This window comes from Achroia grisella, unplaced genomic scaffold (assembly GCF_030625045.1).
Source record: "Achroia grisella isolate CSIRO2021 unplaced genomic scaffold, CSIRO_AGI_Agris_v1 utg640, whole genome shotgun sequence".
In the NCBI taxonomy this organism is placed as follows: Eukaryota; Metazoa; Arthropoda; class Insecta; order Lepidoptera; family Pyralidae; genus Achroia; species Achroia grisella.
Window position 1 is genome coordinate 1,566,665 of NW_026712977.1, and position 23,000 is coordinate 1,589,664.

Genomic DNA, 23,000 nt, shown 5'->3' on the forward strand with positions numbered 1-23,000 from the left:
AAAAATATATGTTACGTAGTGGTTATATACCAACCATAGAATAATTTTAATGTTTTATGCATTACAGTGTTGATTGTAAGTACATATTATTAATTATATAATGTCTACAGAAACTGTATGCTACAGAACTCGGTGTTCAGGCTTTGCCACTTTGCGCACTTATGCGAAAGTCGGTCCACAACACGCAGTTCGTCTCACTACTACGACTATATATTTTATCTTCTTACAGTTATTATCGCGCGCACAACATATACTTAGTAAAATAAGACTGTCTATCTACATTACATAAACATGTGTATTTCATAGTCTTTTAAATATACTCAATATAATAGACAGTGTAGTCGATAAATAGTCGATCTTAAGACACGCTCTCAGTTACGAATAGGTATCACATATGATCTGTATTGTGCATTTAGCAAATCGTCATTGTCTGAAACAGCAACAGATTCGGAACTTTCATTAATTCATAATCAAATTCTCTAAATGCAATCCAGAGCAACAAGATAGACAAGTTAACGTGAAAGTTCTTCAAGATTCATTAAAACGACGAAGAGTAATAGACTATAAAACAAAATTGAATAATCCTCTTTAGGAATGGCATGTATTTTTGAATTGTCCTTACAAGAAACTTATATTAAACAATAAACAAATATCTTAATCATAATATTCACTTGTAAACATTTAAATGTGAATTGAACCAGTATATCTGTTTTTGGGACATCACTTGTAGTTGCGGAGTATTTCCACTTGTCTTTCTTATTGCTCTAGATGGTAACACATTTAATCCGCTTTTTAATGAGGCGATTTGCAAATATTCATAAGCAATTTATTATCTTGATATATCTAAACTCTATGTTAAATTCTGACGATATATCTCAATCTAAACGCAAACTTTTCGGTTTTAGATTTCAATCGGTTGTTTAAATTGACAGAATATCCATATACAAGTCAATATTGTTGTACTTCGACCGGTTTCTCGCGTCATTCTGATTGTTCATTTAGCAACAATATTATATTGTTGTCAAATACTTGGCATGTGTTGTTTTTTTTATTACTTTTTCATATGCGAGCTATGTAGTTAAAATATGCATGTATTCGCTTTTTACGTATATCTACTTATAATTGTGTAGCTACACATATATATATTATTATCTTTAAGCCATAATATTCAATATTAATTAGTGTGTCATAAAATTTACATGATAAATCAAATTAAACACGTTTTTGCATTTGTGTTGTGTGATTAAAAGTGTTACATTACACTATAACAAATACAAAATTGTCTTTAAAGTGGTTTACCTGTAAACGCATGCAATTGCCGTTATATACCTACTGGTACATAGAGTAAGTTCTTTTTACTTTTTTTTCACTCGAGGGCCTAACTACAGTCGAGTGTATACCATATACCTGTCTTACCTCACCTTATACACTTAACTACTTACATATGACAACAACAACGTTGACTGATACTGTGTTTGAAAAACGAGATTTGAGCAATGCTAACTGACCTAAAATGGGGAAAATGAGTAATCTTTAAGTGTTTGTGGGAACGATATAACGTTATTGATATTATGTATGCCATATTTGTTATTTCTTAAGATGTCATGTATTATGAATACGTACGTAAGTACTACTAGTGCCCGTTGGTAAAAAACTAATTAATTCAATGTATAACGTATCCATAACTTTGCGAATTATTTGAAGTGAATAGTTATGTTTAATAATATTATAAGTTGTATACGCTACAAAAAATAGAAAGGAAAATAAACCATCTCTATATGTTACATTGTATGACATACAATCTAAAAGATTGGTAATATTTTATATTTACATTTAATTTGTTATTAAAGAGAATGTATGGATGCATCCATAATCCTAAACACTATATAGATACTTGGCAAAATTAATGTAGGGTATGAATTGTAAAGGATAGGATCGATTAAGTAAGTTCTTCAACGCTATTGTTGTATTATATGGCTATATTCCAAGAAAACAAGATTGTTTCCATTTACTCGGATAGTGGCATATATCAAGGGGATATGTGGTTGCTAATTAACCACTGCATAGTTTTACTATCAGTGGTTGATTTCGATGTGGATTTGATTATTATAAGGAGTGTAAAAGAATTGTTATGTAGGTTTAACATCCATCCCTTTGTCCGGCTACTTCCACTTTTGTAGGCGCCTAGACACGACCACTCGTGTTTAATTGGACATTTCATATCTTTCAATGTAACAACCTGCCCAACTACATATATGTATTTCTTGTAATACAATCGAATTATATGGTTGCACTACAATGTTGAGTCGATGTCTACAGTTGTTTTTGATGACTATGATAGAAGCTCTGATAGAAGAGAATAGTTCAAGAATGAAAAGAATTAGCCCATTATGACGAATTTTCCAGGAGTTCAACGCAATGGTTTGCATGGGGACTGCTTGGACCTCGACTTGACATAATACGGTGCAGGAAGTAAAGCCTAGTCTACCCCAAGGATCACTAGAGATGGGTCGACGTACTAAGTCCATATATAGTGAGGACTATCCTCACTATATATGGACTTTCTAACCATACAATTCTTCATGATTTTTTTTAAACGTCTGTGGTGTGTCTAGACGCTTTCAATTATAAGTTCAACATCCTAGTATATAATTGATTGTGGCCGGCTAAATTTTGTATAATTTTCATGTTACAATAGTCTTTTTCCTGTAGGTAGGTACCCACATCAATCTGTAGATTGTGCCCCAATTTAGCCACGGTTCCTTTAGTGCTTGTATTTTAATAGTATTAATAATGTTTCGATTTTATTACCTAATAATCGTATGTACCGCGCCTTCTTTCTACGATAAATTGTCAGAATATTTGTAATAAATGTTGCGTGTAGTGTCAATTGCGTTTTATTTAAACCGTCATTAGTTATTATACCCTTAATAAGTATTCTACAGTATGGACAGGACATGGCCCTTTAAAAGAGGTTTCTCGAAATAAAAATAATTAAATTTTATTAGGTACTTAGGTAATAAGGGAATATTCCATTACCGGATTCGAATTTTTCTAGAGTAGTTGTAAGGCCTTTATATGTAGAGATTATTAGGTACTTAATGGATTTATATTATTTTGCTTAATTCCGCTACAATTAGCATGTGTGAGATCATAAATATTAAGTGCGAAAAATTAATTATCCTTACGATCTTTTTCTAATGGTGAATTTCCAACAGAGTCTACCTAGTATTTTTTCTTTAATTAACACAGAGCCATCGAGTCGCAAGTTAAGCTGAGCTTGTGTTATTGATAAACAACTGATATAAATACATTGATACTTTTTATCAATGCACATATAATATACCTAATAGAAACACGCAGACCAATACAAATAATCATACTTCACACTCATGAATACAAATATTACCAGCGTGCGAGGAATCGAACCCGCGACCATTGGAAGTAAAGCAGTGTGCTAGATCACTAAACCACCGAAGCAGTTTCTAAAAAGCCGCCTTTCGCTATCAAAAATCCCGCCAATTCCGTCAGTTGTCAAATTTATTTCTTATTTTGTTTTGGCTTTGAGCACTAGGTTTATGAATGACTAGCTGTTATTTAAAAAAAAAATACTTGTAATGTCCGCTATGACAGACCGCCAGACAGACAGTCAGAGTTACTTTCGCATTTATAATATTAGAAAGGATATGATAAATTATATCTGAACTATTTTTTGCATAATTCTTCAATATGGCAATTACCTTTTTAAAAACTACCATGTTTTTTTGTAAAATTATAATTTAGGAATTTACTACATTAAAGTACATTCTTAAATTTGATAATTTTCTAATGGTTTTTGGTAATGCATGCAAGTAATGCTTTCCAAATCATTGTGGACAATACTACCGCTCAGTCAGCAATGTTGCCAACCAAGGTTTTTAAGCACAAATTTAGTTTCACCTAATCTAGAACACACCTTACTACAACAACAATCAAGTTGGATATGCATTTGAACCGAAGCATAAATTGGAGGAATCACATTAAGGCAAAAAGAGACTAACTTATCAATAAGTTGCTTCAAATGAACAGGCTAATCGGTAGACAATCCTCATTACTTCTTGAAAACTAAGTAATTATATACAAATGTATCATCAAACCAATATGGACTTATGGAATTGAACTATGGGGTTAAAATGAAGACGAACAAGCACACACTTGGATACCATGCCAACAAATTAGCCCTAGAGTTTCTAGATACATGTGGTGAAGTATTTCGACTGAAGAGAGAACGTCTGGCCAAAATATAAATACTCCTTATGTAGAATAAAAGGAATTCACGTCAAATGGGCGACATATCCGAAAACATTAATTTAAATAGGTATCTTAAATTCTGATTAGATCCATAAAATGGCAGATAGAAAAGAAAAAAGTTTTTTAAGTAAAATATATTTTTATGCACCTTTTTAAGAAAGTGTACACACACCACAGATAAAATAATATTACATAATATTGACACAATGTTTTACTATAATACTAAAACTGCTTTTATGTAACTTCTTTCTCAATAAACTTGGTGGTTTTTAGCTAAAAGTATACTTTTATTTTAGCTAAAAACTACCTACTAAGGTAGTTTTACACGACCATTGCTGGCAACACCTTAAATTAAAAAACTTTCATTCAACACTCAACATTAGATTCGATACTCATTTGCTACCCGCCCTTCTGTATTTCTGTAGTTTGTTGAATATTGAACAATCATAAGAAATGAATAGTTTAAATATGACGGTTAACGAGATTCTGCCGAACAAGATTACAAAACTCGACTACACATTGCGACCACCGGGCTACCAAAATTACGGTCAAAACTTCAGGTGAGACAGCACCTTTACAAATCATTTATTTATGTACAACCTTTACGGCACGTAGACACGTCAGTATATATTAAATAACATATATATGTTAATAAATAATGTTATTTTAAGTTTAAAAATAAGGTAGTTTTACCCGCTACACATACTCGGAGTTAAACTATTTAAGTTTAAACTATTCGAGATGCACTCGATTGGTGCTCAATTTTAAAGATCATTTAACGTAATTATTATGATTTTGTTGTTTATTATTCTATTTAACGTATATAACTGAAATCGTCAATTGTAATGTTCAACAAAGGTCCATCTTTGTGCTTGGATTTGCAACTTATAAACATTTTTTTATATTTATGAGCAACAAATATCAACACATTACCGTATTGCATAGCTTATATGATGGATATAACTTTGGAAAACACTGAAATTTAATTAGAAAGAAATAAACACGCACACACACATATATTATTTATTGTTATTGTTATGTATATTGTTGCCTAGCCTAAATTTTTCTAATTTTAGTCTAAATTGTAAACTGTCTGATTACTAATGATTACCCACAAGCCAAGTGTGGAGGCAGCATACTGTAACTCAGGTTTTCCTACCACAGGTTCTATTACATTATCTTATATTTTCTGTGTATTATACTATCTGTGCCCGCGGTATCACCTGCATGAAATTAATAGCTTGTATGTTATTCTGATATATAAGCAATATTACTGTAAAATTTCATCAAAATCCGTTCAGTAGTTTTTTGGTGAAAGAGTCCATAGTCAAAAACTTTCGTACTTATAATATTTACTGTTATACTTGTTGTAAAATTTGTGAATACTAATAATGCAATGGAATAAATAAATTTTAATATTATTATTTGTTTTAGTGAAAATGTACTTATAATTAGTCAAATCTACTGTCAGTTTTGAGATTAATCAAATAAGATTGTACATGATTACAAAAATATAAAGTAATATTTGAACAACCTCGGTGGTCTAGCAGTTTAGCACACCACCTTCTTTCCGATGATCACGGGACCAATTCCTCAAACTTTTACTCTTGTAAAGATCATTCACCATTGTCATATTTGTGTATTTCTAAAAGTACAATCCATGTTTATCCATCTTGCACATAATAGTTCGCAACTGAAATTGCTCAGTTTAGTTTACCATTCTGTTGTTCTAGTTCACTCTTTTCATAGTTTGTTCGCTTACAGTTGTATGCTTTTTCTATGTAGAAATGTGATTTCATTATATTGTTGCAATGGTAAGGTACCGAATCTTATCATAGAAAAGCATTTGATAATATTTCAATACTAGTGAACACAAAACTGTATTTTGGTATATACCAATCTTATTTCTCTATACTTATACTCTTTAATGGCAAGATATTTACCCCTTTTTAACCCACAGATAGTATAGTAATCTCATCTAAAGTCATATTTTATTGTGGAAGAATATCTTATTAATGTTTTTGCCATGATCATTGTCCTTATTGTAATTGACGGCTCAGTATAGAATTGAAAAGGACCAATGTAATGGGAACTGGATTTAGGTCGAAATGATTAACAAAAGAACAAAATTATTATAAACATATAGTGTTTTTATAGAATATCAAACATTATCTATACAATTACATTATTCATAATATACAAGGAACCTATGCATGGTTTCATCAACATCCTACTCCTTTTATTGTTATCATGTATTAGTTGTGACTATCCACTTGTTAAAATTTCCTTTTTTTTAAATTAGTATATTTTCCAAATTAGAGGAGAATCTGTAACCCTACATGATAAAAAAGATTCGTCAATGTAGATGAACACTGCATGTACATACATTGATTATTATTATTAAAAGTAACAAGTAAGTCTGATTATAATATCTAGTACATTTTTAATTTAGTCATAAATCCTAGAACCAATTTGGCAACACTGGATTTGCAAAATCAATACCAGTCTTTTCATCTAGTCTAACTACATTGTGGAGCCATTGCTACTACTCAAAAACTATCTGAAGACTTCTAGCTTGATATATTGTTTATTTGTCATAAAGACAAACCAGTGCCATGTGCTACAGGGGGCGTGATGTGCTGTTGTACGAACTATTCTTGAGGTGGTAGTCAGTTTCTTTGCCTTTGTCTGTTTTATAGATGTCCTATAATTTAAGATGTCGTAGTTTTAATAAAGTGTAACACCTTGTAAAAATTCCAGCAGAGTCTATCACTAAATCATTCCATCCTATATTTTTAATTATGACCAACTGCGGGATACTAGAACTGGGGCGGGGGTTACTTACTGAAATAGGTGTGTCCCAGTAGTAAACTTAGTATCGAGCAATCATAATTATTCTTCAAATAAAATGGTTTGCATGAATATTGTTAATGTTTAACATTTTGTCCTTTCTGCATGAAACAAAAGTATCAATTAGAGTCAATATGACAATATTTGTACATTACAACTTTTTACACATTCCTGCATGTTTATTGTGTCCTCAAAGTTGTTGTTTTTGGGAATGTCATGTTAATACTTACACTGTTTGTAAACATAGTTAAGGATACTGTGAGATGGACCTTCCTCAAGGATCAATCTTAGTTACGTTTGTCTTTTTAATTGTGTCATAAGTGACCTCCCTTATACATTAGTTAGCATAGTCCTTATTTCTCAATATTTGAATAATCACCACGAACTTTATTATCATTATATTATATGTGATATAATTTAAATAACACAAACTATCATATCCCACTACCCAATGGTCGCGGGTTCGATCCCTTGCACGGTGCAAACAGTCATATTTCCATATTCCCATATATATTTCCATCATCGATACAAAATAACATACTCCTATGATAATTTGTATTGATCTGGGTTTTTTCTAGTTGTATTATGTATGAATTTCCAAAAAAAGAAAATGTATAGAAGTATTTATTTTAGTGGTCTAGTCTAGTTCAATATATTAAATTATTAATACCAATTTAATAACATACATACACTGTTGAGATGTGAATATGAAATTTTGAGTTTAATCATGAACTCAGATTAACAATCAGTGTTAAAGAGAACATCAAGTTCTTTGGAATATTTTTGTACAGGGGCTAGATACGGATAGATAATCACAACACAATATTAGTTCTGCAAGCTTTGTTTTTAAATAGGTTGCAAGGACACCGCGGTATTATTGTGCGCTATATTAAAATCAATTTTATTTAGTAAGGAAGGGTAATCAATGCGACCATTCACTAACTTACATAGAAAAGTCATGTCAAGGTAAGATCTACGTAAAGACAGTTATTCAAAGAGAAAATGATTTGTCATTGTATGATTTAATATTGCTTGATATTTTAATTTACTACGAACTATTTCTTATGACATACTGATATGGTATGAATCCACTTTTATTAATATTAAAACTTTTGTTGTGTTTGATGTAATTACCTCATGACTTACTTCTAACTTAATACCTAATTTGTTTGTCTCATACAAAAGGCATCAAATAGAATTTTTATGGGAACTTATAGACGAGGCAACAATAAAAATCTATTAAATCACACATAACCACAACGTTTTGAATAGCTCGACATTTGAAGTGATGACTATTCTGATTCTACTGTACTGTACCATATAATTCTGTTTATAAGTCGTTAAGTAGCTTAGTATATTCTATAACAATGTATTTCTATATTATTCAATTTGTGATAATTTTGTTCAGTCGTTTATTTGGTGCTACTAAAACAGGGAAATTCCATCTATACTCATTGACGACCGCGGTGGTCGTCGAGGAAGTAGTCAGGTGGTGTTGTTTACTTCACATATTATAAAACTAAATACAAAAAATAAAAAATATATTAATTCTATCAATTATTTAGTATAGTGGCGAAGCTTGGGACTAGGTGGCGATGTGTGAAGTAGCCAGAGTTATTATTTTTATTGTTACTGAAAACTAAGCTTGAGTTCATTTGTAAAATATAAAAACTAACAACTTCAAGCATTGTTTATGTAAAATTATTTTTAATGTTAATTATACAATTTGTACTTTCCACTATTTAGAAGTAAATCTGGTTCAAGTTATTAAATCTGTTGTTTATGATAGTACTGAACAATTCGTGTTGTGTTGTGCCCTTTTAAAAGTATTTTTTTAAACTGCCTTATAATAGTAATAGATTTAGTCCTTCACACACCACCTGGAGGCACTGACTATACTCTTTGGTTAAGATAAACTGACTGTGATGTTGTCATATTTTGATTATTTTTTCACATTCACTATGATAATGAACTATATTTATTTATCAACAATGTCTTCTCAGTGTGAGCATAAACAAAGAAGCATATGTTTTTGTAAAATTGTATATATAAATATATATGCGTCCAAATTGCCCGAATCTATTATTATTAGAGCCCTTTACAATAAAAGATGTCCCTTAATATACGTTGTATATACTCACGTGGATTACTATTATCATTAATATTAAATAAATATTAAATAAATTCTTGTACTTATTTTGTATACACATACCTACATTGATTTTATTAGATATTATTGAAAATTATTAACGAGATAACCTGATTCTATTATTTATGTACGTATCTAGCCCGTTTTCAGTGATGTTTAGCTAGGAAATCTGAAACGAATCTGGCCACACTGTATGGGGAAAATCGATAACAGATTTTCAGTATCTAGTCTACTCCCTAGTGGTGCCATTACTGTTATTAAAATTGAAAATCTACCCAAAGACTTACTTCTAACTTGTTATTATAAAAACAAACCAGTGAGATGTGCTACAGAGGCCGTGATGTGCTATTATATGAACTCTTCTTGAGGTGATAGTCAGTTTCTTTGCCATTCTGGTTTAATTAAAGAATATTTTTAAATTAATTTTCTTAAATATTTTGTTCTACCATGGCACTCAAAGTCGTCTGATGATTATTAAGGAACTCCAAAGAGGAGATTAAAAAAAATTTACTTAAATTCAACTAACGGGTCATCAATAATAATCATCACTCGTAAGGGGGCTATGGGGGCATTGTATAAAAGGAGGTCGGAGGAGTGGCAAAATGTGTAAAAAGTAAAAAATAATGAAATGTGCACCACCCCCTAGGTGGGGTCCTAGATTTTGGGACATCACATTTTAATTGTAGTATTAAAACACGAAATATTATTTATTAGAGGAATCCGTTGGCGTTGGTCTGGGGTGTTAGTAAAAACGACTGAAATTGTAGTGAAGTAATTCATAGGTGCCCTGTAATGAAAGATTAGTTTATATGTATAGAGTAAACATTCTTTCTTTCTTATTGACAATTAAATTTAATGATAGGCTAAACTTTAAGGAAATATTTTATACTAATTTATAGTTTTTATTTACGTTATCCATGCTCGTCCTGTCATCCTAAAATAGTTTAGGACAGTATAACCTACACTGTACTAACAACGTACTAACCTCAGGTGGTTATACTGTTAGTATAGTTTGGTGCGTTATTCCTTTATGTCTAATAATATTTGGCTCATGTATAAAATTGGGCGTAGGTTGGGGCCTCGGGGCAAGACCCTTGCTCGGGCATCCACTTGCCGGGGCATCATTCCCTGGGGACAGAATTTACGCCCTACAGACAGCTAATTTACATAAAAGAAACATACCTAGACTATACGAGGGACATTTTAATATTTATAGCTTAAGCTTTTTTTGGGAAAATCTCTCTCGTCGTCAAATCGTGTGCCTCATGGATTCAGGATACAGGGATTGGACAGACGGGTACTGTGAGACGCCTAGTTACTAAAAATCACACAGCATTCCTTCTCGTCGGCATAATGCCGGAGTAGTAGGGTTGTGTTCGCAATCGACCGCGCCCTCAGTGGCGGTTGCCCCCAAGCAGGTCTCCTCAACGCGTGGAGGCAACTCTTCTCAGTTACCCCGGCTCCCTCTATAGTCGGGTAGACGCACCGGAATACAGGAATCAATACCATTTTGGGCTCGTGTTCGACGGCAGTGCAAGTCTGCCGTCTACACAGAGCCGCAGCCGCTCCCACGTATCTCTACAACAGGCAGAGTCACGGAAGGAGAGAACCCCGCGACGCTTGACGGCTGGGACGGACCCCTCTCGCACCCTTTTCCTTTCCTACGCCATCCCTCTCGTCGCGTCGGATTATTCGCAAATGAAGTTAAAATAAGCCGGAGGCAATAAGACATATTGCCCCGAGTGTACCAGCCCCAATTATTCCCTAGGCCCAGTCGTCCTCGAACGTATCCACGAAGATGAGCGATCCCCAAATGACTGTACCGCTCAAACTCTTATAGCTTAACCTAACTTATTTGTTTAGTTATTTATTATGTTTTACTATCGTTGTTTTATTTCTTCTTGTTGCTCATTTTGTTATTTTATGTATTGTTTTGTTTTTCTTTTATCTTCTCTTGTATTAATAATATTATATTTATAAAATTTATATGTTACAATAACGTAATCCAAATCTTACATCTAAGGAAATCATAAGTTTACAAATCCATTTCAACTCTGCTGAAGCGAGCGTAAACCACAGGCGCAAACGCTGAAGCATAAAGAGTACATAAAACGAATACTCAGTTTAAAAAAAAACCTAACTTAACAACTAGCTCTATTGGGATATGTATATTTTATTTATTTTTTAATTATTATAATATTTTTTTGTTTAATTATTATTTTTATTCTGTTTATATATTTATTATTATTTTTTCAAATATGGCAGTTACAGAAATATTTAAGCTCTTGCCCAATGAGACTCACATATGCGGAGTCTCATTCCTTAATTCAAAATAAGGTATTTAAGGGTTTAACCTCCACACGGTTCTCCCGTGGAGGTTAACTGGAAATCCAGATAAATTCCTAGTGAATTTGTCACAATAACTAACCTAACCTCATGCTCATTTTATCATCCTCCATTGTCGCCCCGTCAGCGTATGCTTGTAGCGCAGACGGACATCTATGACAAAAATGCTCCAAAGTGGTAGGGGAGGAAGGGGATTGTTAGAAATGTTTCAGTAACTTTCATGCCCTCTAATCATACTTTGAATAACCAAAGGCACCAAGCACCTTCAATCTCGCAATGCAAGACTTTTATGCCTGACGTAAGATTTACACAGGCTGTTAAGTCTCTTTTGTCCCTTGGCGTGTATCAATCATAAATGACATGTCAAAATAAATCGTGTGGATCCTTCAGTGTTCCTCCCATGGTGCCTAGGGCATGCGCACCTGAGTTGTCTCCGGTACTAAACACCTTTTCCGGTACTACTATTCCATTAGAACAGTTCAAAAACTGGAAGGCTGGTTTGGTTCACCTGATCATTAAAAAAGGCAATTAGATCTGGTTAAGTATAGGCGCATAACTTTATTCTCTATAGATTATATAATATAATTTTTACCTATTCTCTTTTTTATATATAGAAGTTACATAACTGTAAAGTTGACAAGATTTGATTAAAATAACAGGACAGTTTCGTGCTCATTGTACTGCAAACTGAATGAGTGGGAGTTTAAAAATGGCTATTAAATGTGTTTAGAATTATTTAACATTATTTATATAAACATGTTACTTACTCAAATGAAGATAATTTCAGTTCTATTCTAACATCAAATGCAAATGCTGATATTTCGATGAGATTCTGTACATATCAATTTAGCAATTTGAAAACTTATTTTGTATCGACTCGTTATTGTAAAAATATTGAATGTATGTGAAATTTATTTATAATTGTGAAGACGCCTACAGTTAACTACCACGACTATTGAAAGTGTAAGAAGTTATTACGTATGAAACTGTATGTGTAGCGTCCACAATAGAAGACAATACATTCTTTTGTTGATTTCAAATACATTTTTTTTCACATTGTATTGCAGTAATTTCTAGTATTATATAGGAACTTAAAATGGACTTGTTCGTATACAAGACTATTTTGCATAACGTGTTGTATCGAATTTGGAGTAAGAAAAAAGAAAAAATGCTCACACCAACTTGCTTATAAATAATATCGATATTTACGATTATATGCAAAATTACTTCGTAAGTAGCATTATGTACGTCAATATGGATAGTTATATCCCTAGAAGAAACAGAATCATGAGCGTGACTAATCAGTTATAAGTTAAGATTGATGTAGAACGATCTCAATTTCGCTATTACAAGCATTTGTAGTGCAGTGATTTTGTACGATTTTAATTTTAATCATTGATGGAATGAAATTGACTGGCAATGGCATACGTATTGGTTTCCAATGTAGACGTGACTTTCCTCAACTTATTGCATTGAACTGTTTGAACATCCTTGTGATGGTTTAAATTTATCGCGAAATTAATGGATTAATTTTCAAACGAATTGTCAAGTTCTATTGAAACACACACCAATACATAACTATTGCGATGTTCAATTGCTATATATAATTAAGGTGACTGGTTAAATGTATAACAATATCGGTCAAGGTCGATTTATTACATCATTGGACCTTTATTACCTGACATTTGTATTTTTTTTAGTGGATAGGTACACCTGCTTGCGCTGGTTTTTGCTGGCGGGATACCAGTGGAGAATAATAACTTTAAGCCTGGTCACTTAGCCTATCGTAACAAATTTAACAGGGATCTATCCAGTTTTCAATGGGAGGTCAAACTGACATGTTACAATGCTAGCAATGAGGTCATCAGTCCACATTACTGTGGACAAATATAAATTTATGATTAGTGTTAAAAATACATGTTAACAAGTCTTTGAAAACGTATGCTTACCTACAGTATTCTAACAATATGAACACCCAGACTGAATTGAATTTACTTATTTCATGCTATACAGGCTCATGCAGAATAATCTATCCAAACTCATTGACTGGATGGGGGAGCAGTCTGCGTCGGCGCAGGGTCTCAGCAACGTACTAACGTCGGCAGAGAAGCTCCGCAACTCTCCAACCCAAGTGCTGTACATGCTGAAGGATGAAAATGCCAAGAGGTTAGTTGATGTCTTCGTATTTAAACTTGACTCATTGCCAAGTTGTGTGATAAGTTGACATAACGACAAATTTTGATAAGTACATTCTACATAACAATAAGAATGCCTGCGATTTCACCTGCGTTAAATTTGAATATATAAATTTCAATAAAAAATATAGCCTATGTGTTATTCTGGTGCATAAACTATATTACTGTCTATATAATTATATATAGGTACTATATCTATATAATTTTATCCAGACGAGCCAAGTAGACTTAGATTTAGGTGTGGAATGTTGCGTGTACAATGTTCCGCGCGGCGGACTCCGCCAGTGAAAGGTGCACAAGTGAAGCGACCAGTCCGTCCTCTGTACAGATATTGGTGAAGTAGTACCCGGCTCGTAGCTCGTAGTTAATGATGATTGCCAAACACGATTTTGTGTTCTGTACGTCGACGTAATATAGAGTTTTGTATACCAAATTATTCAATAATAATGTATACTACTTGATTTTATTATAGCAAATTCGCCGTTTCCGCGTTTTCACCCACGTTAAATTTTAATATAAAAAAGCTTATTTCTTATTCTGATGCATAAGCTATATTACTATAGAGTTTCATCAAAATCCGTTTAGTAGTCGTTGCGTGAAAGAGTAACAAACATCCATACTTATAACTTACAAATTAATATTATTAAGATAATGAACTAATTAGGTAATCGATTTTTCATGCAAATGGTGACCTAAAAACAAACAAGAACACCTGTTAGTCAATGGGATTTTAATAAGATTCATCAAAAATAATGCATTAATTAATATAGATTTATTTATACAAAACAAGCTTTTACCCACGGTTTCGCTCGTGTTGAATCACAAAGTATATTTTTTTTTAATAAAACGTATTCTTTATTTATTCTAATACCTTCAAGAACATGTGTACAAAATTTCATGATGGTTTCAATAGTTTTTTCGTGAAAACGTAACAAATATTCCTACTTTCACATTTGTAGTATTATATATATATATATTTATATATATAAATATTAAGGATAATCGCGACATCCGGCCATGGGCACGCAATGCACGCGTCGCGTCCCTCGCTCGGTGCAATGCTCCCACCTGTTTACTATAATGTATGTCTGTTCGTGTCTATGCGAAACTGCTAGCGTCATATCAATTATGCATTTTATTGTAATAATATTGTAATGTATGTATGGGAACCCGTGCTTCCATGGAAGAATATAAATTATAATTTTTAAGTTACTTTTGTAAATATAATATTATATTTTTGACGGGCGCTAATTTTATTGAAATACATATATTGCAATATATTTTCGTTTCCGTATTTCTATTTTAAACAGTTTAGGGTACATTGCTTTTTTTTTTAATTCACGCGCAATTGCGCCAATCCAAATTCGGGAAAAGAGAGTTATATGTAAATATAAATTGAATTAATATATACTATACAAAGTAAAGTCTTTTACCAGGATATCCATGTGTGTCTACTGTATAAAAATAATTATTAATATCGAATTATTTCAGTAAGCTCGAGGTTAGTCCCTTCGTAGACTATGGCGTTTATTAATTGTCTCAACAGATCAGAGTATTATTACCGTGGTGACCAACAAGTGCGAGGCAGCCCATTATGAACTAACTGCATATAGTAATTATCCCTTTACACATCAGAGTATTATTGTCGTGGTGATCAGCAAGTGCGAGACAACCCATTGTAAACTAACTATATATAGTAATTGTCACTTTAACAGATCAGAGCATTATCGTCGTGATGATCAGCGAGTGCGAGACAACCGATTGTAAACTAACTGCATGTAGTAATTGTCCCTTTACACATCAGAGTATTATTGTCGTGGTGATCAGCGAGTGCGAGACTGCCCATTGTGAACTAACTAGATGTAGTAATTGTCCTTTTACACATCAGAGTATTATTGTCGTGGTGATCAGCGAGTGCGAGACTGCCCATTGTGAACTAACTAGATGTAGTAGTTGTCTGCTATACAGAGCGAACTATTATCGGCGATTTGGTCCTGCAAATACGAGACAGTCCCATTGTACAATACGGTAGTGCAGATGAAGACAAGAAAAATTATACGGCAAAGTATTATTGGCGAATAGTTGGCGAAAATGCGAGGTAGTTCCACTGTGGATTAGCGAACTATGTTCTACTCAATAGAGCGAGTATTATTAGTGAATTTCTGATGCAACTGCGTGACGGTCTCAATGTGGACTAAAAATCTCAATGTATTAATTGTTTATTAACTTTACAGTGGCAAGGGCGAAGTTGTTGGCATCCTAAAGGTGAGTCGCAAGCACCTGATCCTGTACGAGGAGCAGGACAAGGTGCTGGAAGTGGAGCCGCTCTGTGTGCTGGACTTTTTTGTTCTGCCAAGTCACCAGCGCCACGGCTGTGGTCGTCTACTTTTCGATAATATGTTGAAGGTATGTAAATACTAATTGAAAAGACATATGTAAACTCTAAACGAAATTATATAACGTGTAGAATTGACGATCTCAATTAAATTTTTATTTATACTACTTTGGTGGCAAACAAGCATATAGATCATTTGATGGTAAATGGTTAACATGGACGCCTGAAGCACCAGGGGTGATATGTGCGTTGCCGACTCTTAAGAAACCTTAAGACATCCAATCCAATAAACAATTGTGTTTAGTTTTACCTGTGTCAATTCACATTGCTATACACACAATATCAATCACTGTGTACAATTTATAGGAGTACGACTGCTCTCCGTTCGAGCTCGCCATCGACGGGCCTTCAAAGAATATGACGGATTTCCTGCGTAAGAATTACGGGATGGAAAACCTTCTGTTCCAATACAACAACTTCGCCGTCGCGCCGGATTTCTTCTCGCATATCAAGAAAGCTAGGTATGACAATGTTTTTTAATAGATTAGAAAATCTATTTGAATTTATTTGAATAAACTTAATTGAAGCAGTTGTTGGCTACCAAACTCCTTACATTCACAACAGATATAACACAAGTACATTTACTGAAAAGTATATTCACAAAATGTAAATTTTATTCTTTTACTAATTATTACTGATTTGGATAGTTGTTATACATATGTGATTATTATTTGTTATTTTTATTCTATAAATCAACACATAGTATAAAACAAAGTCGCTGTCGCTGTCGCTGTCTAAACGTCCCTATATATGCTTAAATCTTTAAAACTACGCAATAGATTATGAGGCGGTTTTTTTAATAGATAAGAGTTATTCAAGAGGAAGGTACACGAAGGACGAGGAAGGACGCACGCAGACGTTTTTATGCGAATTTATGTACTAAAGTAACTTTTTTTATTGGTACCTAATGTAACGTTCCTTAATAAAACTACTTAATAAACTAATTAAAATAAAAAAAATTGTTTCGTTAGTACATAAATTATTATGTATCCTACGTCATTACATGGTGATATCACAAAGAAAACGTGGTACTTGAAAATATGTTACAATTGTAATTAAAATGTAATAAAAGTAAATATTTGCACTACGTCTAAGGCCAGGGACTATGTATATTTACTATATAATACAATAATTTAAACTGACTATTCGGTACAGGCCTAACTCCAGTGAGAGCACTCCGGCGTCGACCCCCGCTGTCGGCAGGTACACGGCCCACAGGCCCCCGTCTGTCATTGCCAGTGTAAGCAACTTACCATTACAATTTATTTCACAAACTATATAGCCTTGCCTTTTGGAGGTGCGAGGACTCGAACTCGCGACTATAGGAAATAAAGCGACGTGTTAGAACAGTAAAAATGATTTTTGCTTTCTAATCTAATGTTTGTATTCGATTTTTTATACTATATTCGTAATTTGTAATTAAAAATTGTTCTTTTTTATTTTTACTTCGCCTTCTTCATAGTTCATGAAATAAATTTTCTTTTTGAGTATTTTTCTTGTATTGCTATTTACTTCGATATATTCTACAATATATACTAATATACAGATAAATCAATATATTAGATCAGACGGAAGAGTGTGAAACTTCGCACGCTTATAGTTATATTCTATATAAACTAAACTACTACGGAGAGACAAAATTTATTTTTTAATTATTCATAATAAGTGCATTATTACAATAAAAAAAACATTATCACATACGCGCATAGATATAGTCTTTGACAATAACCTTAATAATGCTCAAACTTATAATTTAAGTTAATTATGGACGAAATGCGACTTTTAGGCGATTGGTAATATTAAACTTGCACACAGTACACTGCATTATAATACTCTATTTGCAGGTGATCCACGGCGGATACAACGATAACGTCTACAACGGGTATGTATTCTAACGTGCTAAATACTACCAGCCTAAAACCTCCCCTCACTTTCCTTGAGGGCGCTTGTTCTACTCTCAGTTGCTTTACCCTTCGACATCATGCTCATTATCTATAAAATATAATTGTATCTGGTATCAGAATAATATGCATTAAGATATTAATAAAATAGTAACTGTTGTTGTGGTTGTCGATGGCTAACCATTGTGCACTCATTGGTTTTACACGTAAATAACACTTGCACCAAACAATACTTCTTATACAATACTTATTCTTACACAGATAAAGACGGCCTATTCGCTACAAGTAAGACTCGCTCAGACGACCTGGAGTATGCTTTTGTTTGGCTTATAATTTTGATATATTTTTTATTATTACTATCTTTTTTACTTCGCTTCTGTTTTGCACATTTATAAATATGATTTTATGTATTTTCTCGTCATTTCCATACTGGCCTCCGATAACCAATTTATTTTCTTTAGTTTTGTAACGTACTATTCTTTTTAATTTAGTTTTGTAAATCTCAATATTATATTGCAATGAAAATATTAAATTTACTAAACGCCAATAAGAAGTATACAAAACTATCAACAAGTATTAATAAAGTAGTAGTCGAAGATAAATATTGTTATTTATCTTAGACTGAAAACATGTGCCGACCCTAAATAATGGGATAGAGGCAAGGCAATGATGATCTTCACTAAACACAAAGATATTAATATCATAAAGTTCAGTAATTCAGTTTATTTCATTTAAAAAGCTCGACTTAGTAAAGTAATTTAGTAGAATTCGCAGTTCATATGAAATGTTCTCGATGCTTAATTCATAAAAATTTTTGCAAATCATAACCAAGACATTTGTACAAGTAAAAAATATATAAAAAGTACATAAACTGTTATACCGTGTAGTTAGTTAATTAGTTACAGTTTACAAGTCTTTTGTTTTATTTTCCGTTTTATAATTTCCTGGTTTCGTTTATGTTAAGCATTGATTTTGATTTGTTTTTTTTTTACTTTGGTTTCTTGCAGCTACGCGCGGCGAAAGAGACATTGAGGGAGCATCTGCCGCTGTCCTACGCTATCGTTAACACCAGTACTGACCGCTAACCACATGCCCATTATACACGCACACCACGACCACTATACATTAACTCTTTCACACCTGAATTATTTTTTTTTCATCCAACAGATTTGGTGAATTCCATATGTCTAAAGTATAAAAAACTAGGCTAAATCTAGTTATAAGAAACAAATGAATACCGATTGCATTAATTATTTTCAATCGAAAAGCTTGAGAGTTTAATACTTATTTTTTAAATTATATCTTATGTCTAAAATTGTGCACACAAGTTTTGAATGGGTTAATATATATTGCTTAATATGTGGGCCATATACCACAGTTCCAAGTGTGCAATATTCATTCAAATCCTATGTCTACGTTAAATGTATTCACACGCGTTTATGTCTGTATGAGAGGTGTCTCGATATATATGTTCATCATGTGGCGGTATGTGGTTTTTATGTAGTATTATTTATTGCAACATTACATCACTGTACTATAGAATAGGTTTGTGTGATCGTGAATCAAGATAGTGTATACTTACTATCAAAAAAGAAATATCGCCACGAAATATGCCGCGCACATTGGATTAATTTATTGATGACTAGCTGCGCCCGCGATTTCGCACGCGTTATATTTATAGCCTATATGTTATTCAGATGTATACGCTATATTACTGTAAAGTATCATCAAAAGCCGTTCAATAGTTTTTGCGTGAAAGAGTAACAAACATCCATCCATACTCACAAACTTTCGCGTTTATAATATTAATTAATAAGATTATCAGAATGTTTTTATATACAGTTACTTATTGTATATAGGTGAAGTCGTTACGCCTACACCTAATATCTCACTACAAGTTCTGTCGAACAGAGCATGCGAGTCGAGAGCGCTATACGTCGCGTCGTCTCTGTCTTTCTATTATCCCTATTTTCTATAGTAATAGACATAAGACATTATAACATTATCTGACTAAACATTACATGTCCCTCCGATCGATCCCCCTTCCAATTCAAACAGGGATCGAAATTACGGCGGCCGAGGTTTGAACCCCTACCGGTGCCCTCAGACTAAAGTCGTATCCGTCAGGTGGGAGTTGGCCGCTCCAAAAATCCTTCCGCAGATTTGGAGTGCCATCTGCACTCGCCCCATATCGTCCGGTGAAGCTGTAAAGGCCAGCTGCGGTCAACAGCATTAGAGTAGTCCAAGAAAAACAAAACAGTACATGTTTCGAGGATCGAAATAAAGATCATATATGATGTGACACACTGTTTTTATAAACAATATAGGAACATGGTGAAAAGACAATCAAAGGAAGACATGTTTCATCATAATGGTTACGGTGCTATTGTAATGTTGGATGAAATTATTATTAAAAAATTACTAACAATTTTTTATAACTATGTTTTCTAACTATTAATTGTATATTGTTTGTTGAGATGACACTAAATTATTATTTTTTATTTGAAACTAGTTGTTATATATTTATTCTAGGTTAGTAATCGTAAATAAATTTATTTTATTTTATAGTAATAAATACACTCCGGAATATTATTACTGGGCTAAACAGTATTATTTTTATTTCATTATTGTGAAGTATTGAATACTTTTCAATGAGATTATTGGCGGTGATTTTTTTTGCATTTACTAATATAATTATAAATTATAAACTGGTTATTAGGCACGCATAAGAAAATTATACAGAAAATAATTAGCTCATATCACTCGAATAACAAGACCTATTAAGTACAGTAAAGACAATATTGCCTGTGGCTGGCGCTCCCTATGGCATAATGTTGTGATCCTATATAATAACAGCAAAGCAAATGTATAAGAAATACACTGCTTGCTAAATCCTAAAATCATGTAATTAGATCTATTGTTGTTGTATTTAGTTAAAGTATAAAATTATTAATGTTATTTCAATACAAAAAAAAACGTTAAAAATAAAGCATCTTATATATTCGATATATAATATATCAAATTTATCAAATTGTTTATATTGAGCCTGTTAATTGTAACCCTGATTGTATGTTAGCGTTGTAACTATATTAAACTAGCAACTATTTGTTAAACCGTAATAGATTTGCAAATATAAAAAGCTGACATAAATTTAGTCATTTGTGTAAATGTCAAATGGACTTGTTTAATCTCATGTGAATTTATATATTGATTATATCCGTCCAGAAAATATAGATTATATTCTTTGTTTTATATTATTTGTATACTTGATAAAGGGTTCAGAACAAAAAACTCTAACTCCAAAAAATGTTTGAAGTTTGTTGCGTATATATAAGTAAAAAGTGTGACGCTACTATGAGAATAAATACTTTAAATTTTTGTCTTTATGAATCTCGACTTCCCTGTATTAATATTATACACTCTGCATATTAGCTTTTTACCCTATAATCACATTCCATACGATATTAGACTATGAAAATAACTAAAGTACATTAATCTCGCAGTATCGAATTTATAACTGTATAATACTGCGAGCAGCTATGGAACTTATGTTGCAGCAAGATGCAAGTAATTCCAAGGAACACGGTGTAAACAATAAAATCATCCAGGGTATCATTATTCAATTTTACGATATGTATCCGAATGTTTTTAGATGACGAAAATTAATACATTTAGTTTTTAAGCATTTAACATTATTATTAGTCGTAAACTTAAACCAATGCAGACGATGCTGAAAGCCACTTGTTCTAAAATCAGAGAGGTGTCATCAGTGTGTGTGTCATATGTATGTTTTATTGTATTAATATTGGTAGCATTAAACTTTAGTTAATATTATTAGTAGCAATATAATGTAACTCAAAGTATATTGTGGTTACCTTTAAATATGAGAACAGTTTAGACCGATAGAATTATATAGAATCAAGACATATTGTATTATTGTATATTATGTTGGTAATGTTTAAAAGAAAATAAATATGAAATTTCTAGCTCCGAGAACGGCATCCCGGTGGAGCAGGCCGAGTTCGCCATCGAAGAGTCGTCGCCCGTAGAACTGGCGGCCAAGCCCCAGCTGGAGCGTCCGCGCACTTTGCCAGTGCCAATTCCTCCCAAGCCTGCGCCTGCAGCCAGCGCGAACCGCGACTTGAGCCGGCCTGTGTCCCCGGACGGCTCGTCCGGTCGCCGCGACCCGCAGCTCACCGACCGCGGCTTTTTCGACGTCAAATTCTACCACAACAAGCTCTGGTAAACTGCAGACGCTTGAACTTCACGCGGTAGCAATATATTCGCTCCGCATACATTTAATTATTAACCGTATCATGTATTCAAGGTTTCTAAACGAAACCACACTTTCCGTTTAATTTATAATGAATGGAATTTACAACGGAAAGTCTAGTATTTAATCATAATCTTACTTATAAAAACTTAGTTATATAAGGATCGTGGCTCGATTATAACCGTGATCGATAGCGTCTTGTCTGTGTCGTAGTCGCGCTGAGACTTGCACACCTATTTTAATGTTAAATGTTCTTTAATATGTTTAAATCTAAAGTCTCGATTGACTATAAACATTCCTTTTATGAGTGCAAGAGTATTGGGCGTGAATGAGAATGCGGTCCACTTTACATCACTCAAACCAAATATTTATTTTGCGTTGATTAATTATATTGATTATTATATTTTTAATAAGTTTAACTCAATAGGAACAAAGTGACAATTATATCAACAATTACTGGTCTACTTATAACTTATTGTATTGGTCAACTTGACCTGTTCCTGACTAAAAGACCATACCAATGTCAGTTGAGTTATTGAGGCGGCCAGTTTCTTTGTATCCACTCAATTTCGTAATATTCTAATCATAAATTGCTTGTACT

General features: G+C 32.9%; 1 protein-coding gene across 2 annotated transcripts; it reads left to right on the top strand.

Annotated features, from left to right (window-relative positions):
* Positions 1-4,643: 4,643 nt before the first annotated feature.
* LOC131849179 (alpha-tubulin N-acetyltransferase 1-like) lies at positions 4,644-22,646 on the top strand. 2 transcript variants are annotated; one of them, XM_059199181.1, is made up of 7 exons: positions 4,644-4,850; positions 13,649-13,801; positions 16,065-16,236; positions 16,532-16,686; positions 17,381-17,465; positions 18,070-18,107; positions 22,114-22,646. In XM_059199181.1, exons 1-7 carry the CDS (start codon positions 4,744-4,746, stop codon positions 22,370-22,372), a joined length of 969 nt encoding a protein of 322 aa, XP_059055164.1. In that variant the 5' UTR covers positions 4,644-4,743; the 3' UTR covers positions 22,373-22,646. The 2 variants fall into 2 exon arrangements, with proteins under 2 accessions (XP_059055164.1, XP_059055165.1); XM_059199182.1 differs by lacking the exon at positions 4,644-4,850 and adding an exon at positions 9,530-9,657.
* The last annotated feature ends 354 nt before the right edge of the window (positions 22,647-23,000 follow it).

Bases quoted from the DNA above. Each gene is read 5' to 3' on its own strand.
- LOC131849179 (XM_059199181.1), top strand. From the start codon at position 4,744: ATGAATAGTTTAAATATGACGGTTAACGAGATTCTGCCGAACAAGATT. The intron at 16,237-16,531 runs GTATGTAAATAC...TACAATTTATAG, and splicing joins TTTTCGATAATATGTTGAAG to GAGTACGACTGCTCTCCGTT. The intron at 16,687-17,380 runs GTATGACAATGT...TATTCGGTACAG, and splicing joins TCGCATATCAAGAAAGCTAG to GCCTAACTCCAGTGAGAGCA.